The sequence below is a fragment of the Solea solea genome, chromosome 18 (genome assembly GCF_958295425.1).
Source record: "Solea solea chromosome 18, fSolSol10.1, whole genome shotgun sequence".
NCBI lineage: Eukaryota > Metazoa > Chordata > Actinopteri > Pleuronectiformes > Soleidae > Solea > Solea solea.
Window position 1 is genome coordinate 4,293,821 of NC_081151.1, and position 18,426 is coordinate 4,312,246.

At 36.5% G+C, this 18,426-nt stretch overlaps 1 protein-coding gene across 1 annotated transcript; it reads left to right on the forward strand.

Annotated features, from left to right (window-relative positions):
• Nucleotides 1-786: 786 nt before the first annotated feature.
• On the forward strand, nt 787-18,422 carry xgb (x globin). Its single transcript, XM_058614516.1, has 5 exons — nt 787-1,085; nt 3,384-3,491; nt 17,158-17,278; nt 17,564-17,644; nt 18,186-18,422. The coding sequence occupies exons 1-5, from the start codon at nt 895-897 to the stop codon at nt 18,303-18,305; spliced, it is 621 nt and encodes a 206-aa protein (XP_058470499.1). The 5' UTR covers nt 787-894; the 3' UTR covers nt 18,306-18,422.
• Nucleotides 18,423-18,426: the final 4 nt, after the last annotated feature.

Here is an 18,426-nt window from a genome sequence, read left to right on the forward strand (position 1 = left end):
AGCTTTTATCAGAAAATCACAGCTGTAAATAAGCAAATGAATTATGGCTGAGTTCCATTTAGCTTCCTCACTTTTAAGGGTGGGTGCTGTTTCTTTATCCTAACTTAGGTGAACTAAACACAGCCATTAATATTGATATCAGTAACACCTGTGCTATTATTGTCTCTGTGGTCATCACATAATGGCGATGCAATATCATAAATGTCAAATTTTTTGTCTCAAAATTGCTAGAAAAAATGAGTACATTCAAGTTCTTCGTTTATATTTGGATGATATTTCACTGTAACTCATTTAAAATCTATAATACAGTTAAAACTGAACAAATAAAACCTGTTTTTGTCACGTGATCCCAAAGTTGATTGATGATAGATTGAATAAATCGCTTTCATTTGTTATCAGGAAGAGGTTTTAAACAGGAAGTGGCAGCGTTATTATGTTTGTCTTGATTAATAAGTGTTTGCTACGTTTTATTGAACACGAGCTCAGCCTTTGAGCCTCGGGTTAGTTCGTGTGTCTTCACGGAGCTTGTGCTCGTGTTTTGTCAAGTCATCCTCACACACGTGGGTAAGCAGCGGAAGTCAAGTTCCCTTCAGAATAAAAGCATGCGTGCTCTAAACTCTGAGAGGTTTTATTTTGGACCACTGACTAGACATGCCATCCTGTCTGTGTCTGTGTGATCGCTGACTTGACGCTGATGTGTAATATCAGGCGGAGAAGTGGATATAACGCGCAGTCAGAGTCGCGCAGTCGAACCGCATGCGAAGAGCTTTTTTCTGTGTGAAAGACAAAAAACAACAACAACAACACTCTTTAATTCTCTCCTCGCTGGATTAGAATAAAAAATCCTCACTGTGCCATTTTTGTTTTTTTGATTTCTTTCCTGTTTAATGAAGAATGGGTTGCGCAATATCAGGTCTGGCCGCAAAAACGGACTTGGGAGAGAGGAATAAAGGAGAAGATGCTGCTGCCGATGGTGCTGATGCTGCTGCTCTTCATCCCAGCGAGGAGCAGATCCTGATGATCAAAGAGTCGTGGAAAGTTATCCGGGACGACATAGCTAAAGCTGGGATTATCATGTTCGTCAGGTGAGATGTTTTTTTTCTTCTGCATATCACAAAACTAAAAACTCAGTGATGCTCTGATGTCGTGACAAAATATTCCCATTAATGTAGAAGACGTGTAATACAATTTAATGTGTAAAATATGGAAAATCCTGAATGTATATACAGTATCATTACTGTTCAAATCAGTTTAACGTCATTGATAAAACAATAACGCAGCAGACATTTGAAAATGAAACAAAAATAGGGGCACAAAAAAGGCAAATGTGGCATAATCTGTGTTTAATCTGGATCACATCATTCAGCAAAAGTGTCAAAACACTGACGTCTCAGTGCAACGTTGGTAATCCGCTGTGTCCTGACCTGTTGGCCCAAGACAAACAGGTCTGCTGGTGAAGGTCCTGCAGGTCCACAGTGATGATAACACGGTGTCTGACCTCAACAACGTCCCTCTGCTCTGCCCTCTGACCCTCAGCTGTTCACTGGAGGCTCAGAGCAGAATACCCCTCCTCCTCCTCCTCCTCCTCCTCCTGCTCTCCCTGTCTTATCACTTCATATCACATCCTAACAGCATTAAATGATTGCACACAGCTCTGTCATTATACCATACCACTAAAGACATTAAGCCATCAGGCAAATGCATTTTTATCAATTAAGTTGATGACCTCGCATCTGGGTAAACATCTTTGGCCCTTTGGCTGTGAAAACAAATCAAACAATGTGGTGATGAAGGCTGGCAGACACCAAGGCTGCTACTGCTGCTGCCGCTGGGTGTAGAATTCAGATTTAACTCTTTATACGTACTGTATCCCCCATAAAGTGCCCCATGTGTGACCTCAGTCATGTAAGGACTTGACCTTGTAAGCCCAGAAAACGTGGGGCCTTTTTTTCCATTAACTGCTCATTGTCCGTTTAATAGAGCCTCGTTTTTTGCCATGGGTTGTGTTGTTGTTAATAGAATATGTAATAGAATACGTCTATAGACTCTGTTAATGAGGGACACATACAATCTCTCAACTGTGCCAATTAAAATTCCACTTGAGCTATATAGGGTGTTACATTGTCTGCATGGGTTATGCATGCGTGCACACAAAGGTACACACAATGGTCTCTGTGTGTGTGTGTGTGTGTAGTGTTGTTGCTGCTACAGAGTTTTCACAGTGACAAAGATGTGGATTAAAAAAACAAAACAAGAGCAGACGATTTTGCAATTTCCCTCAAGCTGGTGTTTGAGCAGCGGGAGCAAAAAAAGTGAGGTAGCAAATTTCACACTTATTTTCGCCCGCAGTCATTTCGCTGGGATAGTCAGACACAGAGTCGTCACAAAAGGGGAAAACAGAACAATCGATCACACCGGCGTAAAAACACAATAGAGTAACGATGTTCCATTCAAGTCAAACAAAAACATATCCAATCAATGACGCTATCTGTCTGTCTGTCCATCTATCTATCTATCTATCTACCTACCTATCCAACCAGCTACCTAACAATTGACCAACCTACCTAACAACCGACCTATCACCTGTCTGTCTGTCTCTCTGTCTGTCTGTCTGTAGATACATTGATAGTAAAGTCTGACTCACAGCCTGACAGATGTAAAAAGGATGATTGAGATTAGTCCAGTGTTGTTCACAATAATTATGATATTATATACGTATACAGTATATATCAATATCAGGTCCATTACAGTAATGGTTCCTGTTCAAACCAAATTAAGTTCAAATTACAAAGCTACACACTCATTACGTTCTAACCACATCCTTTGATGTCCCGCCATAATCACTTTTTCCCTCCGACACTGGCATCTGCCAGAAAAGGCAGAATTACCATAAAGCTCTTCATCGTCTTGTGGAGAGCTCACATCCAGAGGAGGTAATTAACTATAGTATTTATTCATTCCTGCAACACAAACTAGTCATAAGAAGCCCAGCTGGAGACTGATTGGACGGCGGCTCGCTTAAAACTGCGGCGGAGGGAATTGATTGGGGTTGAATCAGAGGAGGAAACCCACTCATGGAGGCAGTGGCTTCATTTCAACTGAGACTGTGTCCCGGCTGTGACGGGGCAGCGCGGCTCATCAGCTCCAGGTGGAAATCCTGACTCACGCTCTTCATCGTGGAGCCTGTCGCTGATTGCGGAAGCAGGGTTATGATGACAAGAAGAATCAGAATCAGTGTGAGACTCTGATCACTAATGTTAACAAGAATCAGTGGCTGTGAAGGAAACTCTTGGTTGGGAAACAGGTGTGGGGGGGGGGGTTGTTGTTTGGTGTGGGAATGATATGTGACAGGCTGCTCTGTGCTCTTGTCACCACGGTAACAGGTTGTTTGAGACGCACCCCGAGTGCAAGGACGTCTTCTTCCTGTTCCGACATGTGGAGGACCTGGAGAAGCTGCGGACCAGCCGAGAACTCAGGGCTCACGGTCTACGGTCAGTCATTAACTCTGTATTTCACGCACCTTCTGGTCGCTGGCACAGATCTGTGCCGCAGGTGCACCCATGGTAATTTACCATGGGGATAAAACACAACTCCTTATATGGACATCCTAGGGGGGGGTGTTTATAGGTCACATATTCAGGCTTTAATTGCTATTGTTGAGTCAAATTTATGATTAATTTTATAATGCATTTTCACTAGTGATATAAAGTAGCGATAATTGTGCCGAAGTCACAAAATAGAGCGTTTTTTTCGTTTGTTTTTGTTCATAAAAACGAGTCAAGTGAAAAGGGATAATATTGCACATTTTTATAGTCTCAGTATAGACTGTAAATTTTAACATAGTAATGGAAAAAAGCAGCCAAATAGGTTTTGCTGCTGCCTTTTAAACCAGTGGAAAAAACAACAACACAGAATAAAGCCATGTTTACAGATGGTTCAGATCAAACCCCCTCACTATATCAGTCTGACGTTGCCTCACACGTCATCGCAGACACAGCTTTGCCGCACGCATCGCAGGCACTTCTGTCGTTTCCCATGGTGCACCACTCCTCGCCGCGTTGCTCCTCTGTGTCGATTACAGCCCGAGGACCTGAGGGATCAGAGGCGAGTGTGGCAGCGCGGTGGCGACGGCGACGGCGACGCCTCCCAGTGTGAACCGGCTGCTCTCGAATTCAGCGCCGAGGCCAAATGGCCCTTCAGCTGCACACTCAGAGACACGAGTGCACAGAGAGCACAGGGAGGCGAAGCAACTCTAACCCTGTGTTCCATGATTCATCACACACACACACACACACACACACAGGAGGACAAATGTTTTGTACACTATCAGTTTTTCATCAAGTGTGCGTGAGATTGACATTTCATGTATGTTTTTCCAAATGTGAATCTGTAAGTTAGACTATGCAGTAGAGGTTGACCGACTGATATATCGGTATATATAGCATTTTTTTAATCGGCATCGGTATTGAATACTGCTGTCACGTGTGAAGGTCACCCCAAGCCAGAAGTTATGGAAAAGCCTTCAACAATCCTGGGAGAAAACAAAGGCTTAAATTTAGAGAAGGAACATTATTCAAATCGAAGTTGGTCTTATAATCGTTGTCCGTTCCTGAGCCTGATACAAATAAAAAATGCGCAATATAGAGTGCTTTAATATCCTTTTTTTCAGCACAACCTATAAGCAATCAGATGAAAGATATATTTTTACATATGAATTTTGACTTGACTTTTTTGGATGATTTTCGACGACATACTATACTATGACTTTTTTGACCGATTTTCGACGACATACTATACTATGACTTTTTTGACCGATTTTGGACGACATACTATACTATGACTTTTTTGACCGATTTTGGACGACATACTATGACTTTTTTGACCGATTTTCGACGACATACTATACTATGACTTTTTTGACCGATTTTCAACGACATACTAACCTATGACTTTTTTGACAGATTTTGGACAACATACGATACTATGACTTTTTTGACCGATTTTCAACGACATACTAACCTATGACTTTTTTGACAGATTTTGGACAACATACTATACTATGACGTTTTTGACCGATTTTCGACGACATACTATACTATGACTTTTTTGACCGATTTTCGACAACATACTAACCTATGACTTTTTTGGATGATTTTGGACGACATACTATACTATGACTTTTTTGACCCATTTTCAACGACATACTATACTATGACTTTTTTGACCGATTTTCAACAACATACTATGCTATGACTTTTTTGACCGATTTTGGATGACATACTATACTATGACTTTTTTGACCGATTTTCGACGACATACTATACTATGACTTTTTGACCGGTTTTCAACGACATACTATAATATGACATTTTGACCGATTTTCAACGACATATTATGCACGACATACTATACTATGACTTTTTTCACCGATTTTGGACGACATACTATACTATGACTTTTTTGGCCAATTTTGGACGACATACTATACTATGACTTTTTTGACCGATTTTCGACGACATACTATGCTACGACTTTTTTGACCGATTTTGGACGACATACTATGCTACGACTTTTTTGACCGATTTTCAACGACATACTAACCTATGACTTTTTTGACAGATTTTGGACAACATACTATACTATGACGTTTTTGACCGGTTTTTGACCGATTTTCAACGACATACTAACCTATGACTTTTTTGACAGATTTTGGACAACATACGATACTATGACTTTTTTGACCGATTTTCGACGACATACTATACTATGACTTTTTTGACCGATTTTCGACGACATACTATACTATGACGTTTTTGACCGATTTTCGACGACATACTATACTATGACTTTTTTGACCGATTTTCGACAACATACTAACCTATGACTTTTTTGGATGATTTTGGACGACATACTATACTATGACTTTTTTGACCGATTTTCAACGACATACTATGCTATGACTTTTTTGACCGATTTTGGACGACATACTATACTATGACTTTTTTGACCCATTTTCAACGACATACTATACTATGACTTTTTTGACCGATTTTCAACAACATACTATGCTATGACTTTTTTGACCGATTTTGGATGACATACTATACTATGACTTTTTTGACCGATTTTCGACGACATACTATACTATGACTTTTTGACCGGTTTTCAACGACATACTATAATATGACATTTTGACCGATTTTCAACGACATATTATGCACGACATACTATACTATGACTTTTTTCACCGATTTTGGACGACATACTATACTATGACTTTTTTGGCCAATTTTGGACGACATACTATACTATGACTTTTTTGACCGATTTTCGACGACATACTATGCTACGACTTTTTTGACCGATTTTGGACGACATACTATGCTACGACTTTTTTGACCGATTTTCAACGACATACTAACCTATGACTTTTTTGACAGATTTTGGACAACATACTATACTATGACGTTTTTGACCGGTTTTTGACCGATTTTCGACGACATACTATACTATGACTTTTTTGACAGATTTTGGACGACATACTATACTATGACGTTTTTGACCGATTTTCGACGACATACTATACTATGACTTTTTTGACCGATTTTCGACGACATACTATACTATGACTTTTTTGACCGATTTTCGACGACATACTAACCTATGACTTTTTTGACCGATTTTCGACGACATACTATACTATGACTTTTTTGACCGATTTTCGACGACATACTATACTATGACTTTTTTGACCCATTTTCGACGACATACTATACTATGACTTTTTTGACCCATTTTCAACGACATACTATACTATGACTTTTTTGACCCATTTTCAACAACATACTATGCTATGACTTTTTTGACCGATTTTCGACGACATACTAAACTATGACTTTTTTGACCGATTTTGGATGACATACTATATACTATGACCTTTTTTTACCGATTTCGACGACATACTAACCTATGACTTTATAGGATGATTTTGGACGACATACTATACTATGACTTTTTTGACCGATTTTCGACGACATACTTTACTATGACGTTTTTGACAGTTTTGGGGGTGGAGTGGCTCAGTGGTTAAGACCCTACTCTGTGTGCGAAAGACATCATGGTCGCAAGTTCGATTCCACCCCTGGCTGATTGTACTCAATTCCATTGTAAGTCGCTTTGGATAAAAGCGTCTGCTAAATGACATGTAATGTAATTTTGGACGACATACTATACTATGACTTTTTTAACCGATTTTCGACGAGGTACTAACCTATGACTTTTTTGACCGATTTTGGACGACATACTATACTATGACTTTTTTGACCGATTTTCGACGGCATACTATACTATGACGTTTTTGACCGATTTTCGATGACATACTATACTATGACTTTTTTGACTGATTTTGGATGACATACTATAGTATGACTTTTTTGACCGATTTTCGACGACATACTATACTATGACAATTTTGACCGATTTTCAACAACATACTATACTATGACTTTTTGACCGATTTTCAACGACATACTATAATATGACATTTTTAGGTTATTTTGCACGACATACTATACTATGACTTTTTTGGCCGATTTTGGATGACATAATATACTATGACTTTTTTGACTGATTTTGGATGACATACTATACTGTGACTTTTTTAACCGATTTTCGACGACATACTATACTATGACGTTTTTGACCGATTTTGGATGACATACTATACTATGACTTTTTTGACTAATTTTGGATGACATACTATACTATGACTTTTTTGACCGATTTTCGACGACATACTATACTATGACTTTTTTGACCGATTTTCGACGACATACTATACTATGACAATTTTGACCGATTTTCAACAACATACTAAACTATGACTTTTTGACCGATTTTCAACGACATACTATAATATGACATTTTTAGGTTATTTTGCACGACATACTATACTATGACTTTTTTCACAGATTTTGGACGACATACTATACTATGACTTTTTTGGCCAATTTTGGACGACATACTATACTATGACTTTTTTGACCGATTTTCGACGACATACTATGCTATGACTTTTTTGACCGATTTTCAATGACATACTAACCTATGACTTTTTTGACAGATTTTGGACCACATACTATACTATGACGTTTTTGACCGATTTTCGACGACATACTATACTATGACTTTTTTGACAGATTTTGGACGACATACTATACTATGACGTTTTTGACCGATTTTCGACGACATACTATACTATGACTTTTTTGACCGATTTTCGACGACATACTATACTATGACTTTTTTGACCGATTTTCGACGACATACTAACCTATGACTTTTTTGACCGATTTTCGACGACATACTAACCTATGACTTTTTTGGATGATTTTGGACGACATACTATACTATGACTTTTTTGACCGATTGTCAACGACATACTATGCTATGACTTTTTTGACCGATTTTGGACGACATACTATACTATGACTTTTTTGACCCATTTTTAACGACATACTATACTATGACGATTTTGACCGATTTTGAACGACATACTATACTATGACTTTTTTGACCGATTTTCAACGACATACTATGCCATGACTTTTTTGACCGATTTTGGACGACATACTATACTATGACTTTTTTGACCGATTTTGGACGACATGCTATACTATGACTTTTTTGACCGATTTTGGACGACATACTATACTATGACATTTTTAGGTTATTTTGCACGACATACTTTATACTATGACTTTTTTGACCGATTTAGAACGACATACTATACTATGACGTTTTTGACCGATTTTGGACGACATACTATACTATGACTTTTTCGACCGATTTTGGACGACATACTATACTATGACGTTTTTGACCGATTTTGGACGACATACTATACTATGACTTTTTCGACCGTTTTTGGACGACATACTATACTATGACTTTTTTGGCCGATTTCGGATGAAATACTATACTATGACTTTTCTGGCCGATTTTCGATGACATACTATACTATGACTTTATTAGGTGATTTTGGATGACATACTATACTATGAGTTTTTTGACCGATTTTTGACGGCATACTATACTATGACTTTTTTGAATGATTTTCGATGACATACTATGCTATGACTTTTTTGACCGATTTTGGACAACATACTATACTATGACTTTTTTGGGTCATTTTGCACGACATACTATACTATGACTTTTTTGGGTCATTTTGCACGACATACTATACTATGACTTTTTCGACCGATTTTTAACGGCATACTATACTATGACGTTTTTGACCGATTTTGGACGACATACTATACTATGACTTTTTTGAATGATTTTCGATGACATACTATGCTATGACTTTTTTGACCGATTTTGGACGACATACTATACTATGATTTTTTTGGGTCATTTTGCACGACATACTATACTATGACGTTTTTGACCGATTTTGGACGACATACTATACTATGACATTTTTGACCGATTTTCGATGACATACTATACTATGACAATTTTGACCGATTTTCAAAGACATACTATAATATGACATTTTTAGGTTATTTTGCAGGACATACTATACTACGACTTTTTTGACCGATTTTGGACGACATACTATACTATGACTTTTTTGACCGATTTTGAACGACATACTATACTATGACTTTTTTCACCGATTTTCGACGACATACTATACTATGACGATTTTGACCGATTTTGAACGACATACTATACTATGACTTTTTTGACCGATTTTCAACGACATACTATGCCATGACTTTTTTGACCGATTTTGGACGACATACTATACTATGACTTTTTTGACCGATTTTGGACGACATGCTATACTATGACTTTTTTGACCGATTTTGGACGACATACTATACTATGACATTTTTAGGTTATTTTGCACGACATACTTTATACTATGACTTTTTTGACCGATTTAGAACGACATACTATACTATGACGTTTTTGACCGATTTAGAACGACATACTATACTATGACTTTTTCGACCGATTTTGGACGACATACTATACTATGACTTTTTTGGCCGATTTTGGATGAAATACTATACTATGACGTTTTTGACCGATTTTGGACGACATACTATACTATGACTTTTTCGACCGATTTTGGACGACATACTATACTATGACTTTTTCGACCGATTTTGGACGACATACTATACTATGACTTTTTTGGCCGATTTCGGATGAAATACTATACTATGACTTTTTTGGCCGATTTTCGATGACATACTATACTATGACTTTATTAGGTGATTTTGGATGACATACTATACTATAAGTTTTTTGACCGATTTTTGACGGCATACTATACTATGACTTTTTTGGGTCATTTTGCACGACATACTATACTATGACTTTTTTTGGTCATTTTGCACGACATACTATACTATGACTTTTTCGACCGATTTTTAACGGCATACTATACTATGACGTTTTTGACCGATTTTGGACGACATACTATACTATGACTTTTTGGAATGATTTTCGATGACATACTATGCTATGACTTTTTTGACCCATTTTGGACGACATACTATACTATGACTTTTTTGGGTCATTTTGCACGACATACTATACTATGACTTTTTCGACCGATTTTGAACGACATACTATACTATGACGTTTTTGACCGATTTTGGACGACATACTATACTATGACTTTTTTGACCGATTTTGGACGACATACTATACTATGACGTTTTTGACCGATTTTCGATGACATACTATACTATGACAATTTTGACCGATTTTCAAAGACATACTATAATATGACATTTTTAGGTTATTTTGCACGACATACTATACTATGACTTTTTTGACCGATTTTGAACGACATACTATACTATGACTTTTTTCACCGATTTTGGACGACATACTATACTATGACTTTTTTGGCCGATTTTGGACGACAAACTATACTATGACTTTTTTCACCGATTTTTGACGGCATACTATACTATGACTTTTTTCACTGATTTTTGACGGCATACTATACTATGACTTTTTTGACCGATTTTCAATGACATACTATAATATGACTTTTTTGACCGATTTTTGACGACATACTATACTATCACTTTTTTAGGTCATTTTGGACGACATACTATAATGTGACATTTTTGACTGATTTTGGACGACATACTATACTATGACTTTTTTTGGGTGATTTTGGACGTCATAGTATAGTATGTCATCGAAAATCCGTCAAAAAAGTCATAGTATAGTATGTCGTCGAAAATCGGTCAAAAAAGTCATAGTATAGTATGTCGTCGAAAATTACCTAAAAAAGTCATTGTATAGTATGTCGTCCAAAAGGGGTTAAAAAAGTCATAGTATAGTATGTCGTCCAAAATCGGTCAAAAAAGTCATAGTATAGTATGTCGTGCAAAATCGGTTAAAAAAGTCATAGTATGTCGTGCAAAATCGGTTAAAAAAGTCATAGTATGTCGTGCAAAATCGGTTAAAAAAGTCATAGTATGTCGTGCAAAATCGGTTAAAAAAGTCATAGTATGTCGTGCAGAATGACCTAAAAAAGTCATAGTATAGTATGTCGTCCAAAATCGGTCAAAAACGTCATAGTATAGTATGTCGTCGAAAATTACCTAAAAAAGTCATTGTATAGTATGTCTTCCAAAATCGGTCAAAAAAGTCATAGTATAGTATGTCGTCGAAAATCCGTCAAAAAAGTCATAGTATAGTATGTCGTCGAAAATCGGTCAAAAACGTCATAGTATAGTATGTCATCGAAAATCCGTCAAAAAAGTCATAGTATAGTATGTCGTCGAAAATCGGTCAAAAACGTCATAGTATAGTATGTCATCGAAAATCCGTCAAAAAAGTCATAGGAAAGTATGTCGTCCAAAATCGGTTAAAAACATCATAGTATAGTATGTTGTGCAAAGTGACCTAAAAAAGTCATATTATAGTATGTCGTGCAAAATGACCTAAAAAAGTCATATTATAGTATGTCGTCCAAAATCGGTCAAAAAAGTCATAGTATAGTATGTCGTCGAAAATTACCTAAAAAAGTCATTGTATAGTATGTCGTCGAAAATCATCCAAAAAAGTCATAGTATAGTGTGTCGTCGAAAATCATCCAAAAAAGTCATAGTATAGTGTGTCGTCGAAAATCGGTCAAAAAAGTCATAGTATAGTATGTCGTCGAAAATCGGTCAAAAACGTCATAGTATAGTATGTCATCGAAAATCCGTCAAAAAAGTCATAGTATAGTATGTCGTCGAAAATCAGTTAAAAAAGTCATATATAGTATGTCGTGCAAAATGACCTAAAAAAGTCATATTATAGTATGTCGTCCAAAATCAGTCAAAAAAGTCATAGGATAGTATGTCGTCCAAAATCGGTCAAAAAAGTCATAGTATAGTATGTCGTCGAAAATCGGTCAAAAACGTCATAGTATAGTATGTCATCGAAAATCCGTCAAAAAAGTCATAGGATAGTATGTCGTCCAAAATCGGTTAAAAACATCATAGTATAGTATGTTGTGCAAAGTGACCTAAAAAAGTCATATTATAGTATGTCGTGCAAAATGACCTAAAAAAGTCATATTATAGTATGTCGTCCAAAATCGGTCAAAAAAGTCATAGTATAGTATGTCGTCGAAAATTACCTAAAAAAGTCATTGTATAGTATGTCGTCGAAAATCATCCAAAAAAGTCATAGTATAGTGTGTCGTCGAAAATCATCCAAAAAAGTCATAGTATAGTGTGTCGTCGAAAATCGGTCAAAAAAGTCATAGTATAGTATTTCATCCAAAATCAGTCAAAAAAGTCATAGGATAGTATGTCGTCCAAAATCGGTCAAAAAAGTCATAGTATAGTATGTCGTCGAAAATCGGTAAAAAAAGTCACAGTATAGTATGTCGTCCAAAATCGGTTAAAAACATCATAGTATAGTATGTCGTGCAAAGTGACCTAAAAAAGTCATATTATAGTATGTCATCGAAAATCCGTCAAAAAAGTCATAGGATAGTATGTCGTCCAAAATCGGTTAAAAACATCATAGTATAGTATGTTGTGCAAAGTGACCTAAAAAAGTCATAGTATAGTGTGTCGTCGAAAATCATCCAAAAAAGTCATAGTATAGTGTGTCGTCGAAAATCGGTCAAAAAAGTCATAGTATAGTATTTCATCCAAAATCAGTCAAAAAAGTCATAGGATAGTATGTCGTCCAAAATCGGTCAAAAAAGTCATAGTATAGTATGTCGTCGAAAATCGGTAAAAAAAGTCACAGTATAGTATGTCGTTCAAAATCGGTCAAAAAAATCATAGGATAGTATGTCGTCCAAAATCTGTCAAAAAAGTCATAGGATAGTATGTCGTCCAAAATCGGTCAAAAAAGTCATAGTATAGTATGTCGTCGAAAATCGGTAAAAAAAGTCACAGTATAGTATGTCGTCCAAAATCGGTTAAAAACATCATAGTATAGTATGTCGTGCAAAGTGACCTAAAAACGTCATAGTATAGTATGTCATCGAAAATCCGTCAAAAAAGTCATAGGATAGTATGTCGTCCAAAATCGGTTAAAAACATCATAGTATAGTATGTTGTGCAAAGTGACCTAAAAAAGTCATATTATAGTATGTCGTGCAAAATGACCTAAAAAAGTCATATTATAGTATGTCGTCCAAAATCGGTCAAAAAAGTCATAGTATAGTATGTCGTCGAAAATTACCTAAAAAAGTCATTGTATAGTATGTCGTCGAAAATCATCCAAAAAAGTCATAGTATAGTGTGTCGTCGAAAATCATCCAAAAAAGTCATAGTATAGTGTGTCGTCGAAAATCGGTCAAAAAAGTCATAGTATAGTATTTCATCCAAAATCAGTCAAAAAAGTCATAGGATAGTATGTCGTCCAAAATCGGTCAAAAAAGTCATAGTATAGTATGTCGTCCAAAATCGGTCAAAAAAGTCATAGTATAGTATGTCGTCGAAAATCGGTAAAAAAAGTCACAGTATAGTATGTCGTCCAAAATCGGTCAAAAAAGTCATATTATAGTATGTCGTCCAAAATCAGTCAAAAAAGTCATAGGATAGTATGTCGTCCAAAATCGGTCAAAAAAGTCATAGTATAGTATGTCGTCGAAAATCGGTCAAAAACGTCATAGTATAGTATGTCATCGAAAATCCGTCAAAAAAGTCATAGGATAGTATGTCGTCCAAAATCGGTTAAAAACATCATAGTATAGTATGTTGTGCAAAGTGACCTAAAAAAGTCATATTATAGTATGTCGTGCAAAATGACCTAAAAAAGTCATATTATAGTATGTCGTCCAAAATCGGTCAAAAAAGTCATAGTATAGTATGTCGTCGAAAATTACCTAAAAAAGTCATTGTATAGTATGTCGTCGAAAATCATCCAAAAAAGTCATAGTATAGTGTGTCGTCGAAAATCATCCAAAAAAGTCATAGTATAGTGTGTCGTCGAAAATCGGTCAAAAAAGTCATAGTATAGTATTTCATCCAAAATCAGTCAAAAAAGTCATAGGATAGTATGTCGTCCAAAATCGGTCAAAAAAGTCATAGTATAGTATGTCGTCGAAAATCGGTAAAAAAAGTCATAGTATAGTATGTCGTCGAAAATCGGTAAAAAAAGTCACAGTATAGTATGTCGTCCAAAATCGGTCAAAAAAGTCATATTATAGTATGTCGTCCAAAATCAGTCAAAAAAGTCATAGGATAGTATGTCGTCCAAAATCGGTCAAAAAAGTCATAGTATAGTATGTCGTCGAAAATCGGTCAAAAACGTCATAGTATAGTATGTCATCGAAAATCCGTCAAAAAAGTCATAGGATAGTATGTCGTCCAAAATCGGTTAAAAACATCATAGTATAGTATGTTGTGCAAAGTGACCTAAAAAAGTCATATTATAGTATGTCGTGCAAAATGACCTAAAAAAGTCATATTATAGTATGTCGTCCAAAATCGGTCAAAAAAGTCATAGTATAGTATGTCGTCGAAAATTACCTAAAAAAGTCATTGTATAGTATGTCGTCGAAAATCATCCAAAAAAGTCATAGTATAGTGTGTCGTCGAAAATCATCCAAAAAAGTCATAGTATAGTGTGTCGTCGAAAATCGGTCAAAAAAGTCATAGTATAGTATTTCATCCAAAATCAGTCAAAAAAGTCATAGGATAGTATGTCGTCCAAAATCGGTCAAAAAAGTCATAGTATAGTATGTCGTCGAAAATCGGTAAAAAAAGTCACAGTATAGTATGTCGTTCAAAATCGGTCAAAAAAATCATAGGATAGTATGTCGTCCAAAATCTGTCAAAAAAGTCATAGGATAGTATGTCGTCCAAAATCGGTTAAAAACATCATAGTATAGTATGTCGTGCAAAGTGACCTAAAAAAGTCATATTATAGTATGTCGTCCAAAATCGGTCAAAAAAGTCATAATATAGTATGTCGTCGAAAATTACCTAAAAAAGTCATTGTATATAGTATGTCCTCCAAAATCGGTTAAAAAAGTCATAGTATAGTATGTCGTCCAAAATCGGTTAAAAAAGTCATAGTATAGTATGTCGTCCAAAATCGGTCAAAAAAGTCATTGTATAGTATGTCGTCCAAAATCGGTCAAAAAAGTCATGGTATAGTATGTCGTCGAAAATCGGTCAAAAAGTCATAGTATAGTATGTCGTCGAAAATCGGTCAAAAACGTCATAGTATAGTATGTCATCGAAAATCCGTCAAGAAAGTCATAGTATAGTATGTCGTCGAAAATCCATCAAAAAAGTCATAGTATAGTATGTCGTCCAAAATCAGAAAAAAAGTCATAGTATAGTATGTCGTGCAGAATGACCTAAAAAAGTCATAGTATAGTATGTCGTGCAGAATGACCCAAAAAAGTCATAGTATAGTATGTCGTCGAAAATTGGTCAAAAAAGTCACAGTATAGTATGTCGTCCAAAATCTGTCAAAAAAATCATAGGATAGTATGTCGTCCAAAATTGGTCAAAAAAGTCATAGGATAGAATGTCGTCCAAAATCGGTTAAAAACATCATAGTATAGTATGTTGTGCAAAGTGACCTAAATAAGTCATATTATAGTATGTCGTCCAAAATCGGTCAAAAAAGTCATAGTATAGTATGTCGTCCAAAATCTGTCAAAAAAATCATAGGATAGTATGTCGTCCAAAATCTGTTAAAAACATCATAGCATAGTATGTCGTCCAAAATCGGTTAAAAACATCATAGTATAGTATGTCGTGCAAAGTGACCTAAAAAAGTCATATTATAGTATGTCGTCCAAAATCGGTCAAAAAAGTCATAGTATAATGTCGTCCAAAATCGGTCAAAAAAATCATAGGAAAGTATGTCGTCCAAAATCGGTTAAAAACGTCATAGTATAGTATGTCGTCGAAAATTACCTAAAAACGTCATAGTATAGTATGTCTTCCAAAATCGGTCAAAAAAGTCATAGTATAGTATGTCATCGAAAATCCGTCAAAAAAGTCATAGTATAGTATGTCGTCCAAATTCACCCAAAAAAAAAGTATATAGTATGTCATCGAAAATTTTGGATACTTAAACATACTAAACAATACTAAATATAACTGTGTCCCATTTAAGGGACTGGACCCTAAGGAGTGTGGAGTTGTTGGCCGGACAGCGCAGCGATGTAGGCTGGTCTACGTTGACTCCTTTGTATACGGTGTTAGCTTAGCTGGGAAGGATAGGTCTAGTGCATATCTTGATATAAAAACCACACTTTTGTCATAGTTGTAGAATTTCCCTCTTTGTGTGGGGTGGAGCAGGCAGCAGCTCACACAAACAGCACTGTGCTCCGAGACACAGACCTGCTCACAACAGTGTATGATACAGTTGGTAATCGTGGTTTATTCGATGCTGACAATGTTTCCTCTGTGTTTGCATTGTGAATTTCTCTGTGAGATGAATAAAGTATCTATCTATCTATCTTTTAATGGCAGATATTCAAATCATTTGTCAGATCTTGTGACAAAGAGTGCATACAACAACAAAAAACATTCCAGTGAAAAGTTTCGGTTCTTGTATGTTCAGTATTACTATTATACCATCATGCACTTAGTCATAAAAAATACTTCTTCCTCTTTTCTGGTCTTCCTTCTTGTCTTTCAGAGTGATGTCCTTTATCGAGAAAAGCGTGGCTCGCCTGGACCAGCTGGAGAGACTGGAGGCTCTAGCTCGGGAGCTGGGAAAAAGCCATTATCACTACAATGCTCCACCCAAATACTTCAGTGTAAGACCCTGATAATCCCACACAGCTGTGGCAGAACACTGTCTGTTCACTGATTTAAAGAGGAGACATCATTTCACTGACCACTGTCGCTCTTTGTGATAGAGCCACCGTTATACCGAGACCCTACGGCCACAGCAGCTACACGCAAACACACCCACTCTTTCAAATAATAATGATAATACTAATAAATAAATAATAATGTATCAGCAGTGGGGTGACTCACTAACTGCCCTGGTTACCATGACACAAACATGTCATCAAGTGTCTCCCATAATTGTTTTCCAGTATGTTGGAGCAGAATTCATCTGTGCAGTGCAGCCCATCCTGAAGGAGAGGTGGACAGCTGAGCTCGAGGAGGCTTGGAAGGTAAGTGTGTGTATGTAAAGTGTATGTTTGTATATAAAGTCTGTGTGTGTGTATGTAGTGTGTCTGTATATAAAGTCTCTGTGTGTGTCTCCTCATGTGGTCGTTGAGCAGCAAACTATTCTGGGAAAATACTTCATGAATGAGGCTTGATGTGTGTAACCAATGCATGAACATGTGCGTACCTTTTCATATATGTATATATATATATATATATATATATATATATATATATACATATATATATATATATATATATATTTATTGAAATGCCCTGTGAAACATGTCAAAGAGGAAAAGCAGTGCAGCACAAGTTTGACTGATGTAAACGTTTACATCTCACTGAACCATAAATGAGCAAACTGTCACATCACGTCACACCAAGGTTTCCTGTGTTACTAATACAGACTTCAAAAACACACGCAGACTTATTAGATACAGTCCTTTGACTTCAATTTTAAGTCAGACAGATTTCTTCTCAATCTATTGTCTTGAACCCACACTCAGTTACACCCTTTTCCCCTGATGTCGTTCACTGATCCAGACCATGTTCCAGTACGTCACCAGTCTGATGAAGCAGGGATACCAAGAGGAGAGCAGCCGGCAGCGGCACCTCACGCTGTCCCCCAAGGACAGACCAGAGAAGAGCAACACGGCGCTATGAGACGCTCCTTCTGTAACTTCACCACTCAAGACTGTTTCCACCAGAACAGCACAGAAATGTGTCCCTGTATATAATGTATTTTAGCGTCTTGTTTTCTACATTACTCATGCTTATGACAGTC

Coding starts and splice junctions, on each gene's coding strand:
- xgb (XM_058614516.1), top strand. CDS start 895: ATGGGTTGCGCAATATCAGGTCTGGCCGCAAAAACGGACTTGGGAGAG. Junction 1,086..3,383: donor GGGATTATCATGTTCGTCAG/GTGAGATGTTTT, acceptor CCACGGTAACAG/GTTGTTTGAGACGCACCCCG. Junction 17,279..17,563: donor CTCCACCCAAATACTTCAGT/GTAAGACCCTGA, acceptor ATTGTTTTCCAG/TATGTTGGAGCAGAATTCAT.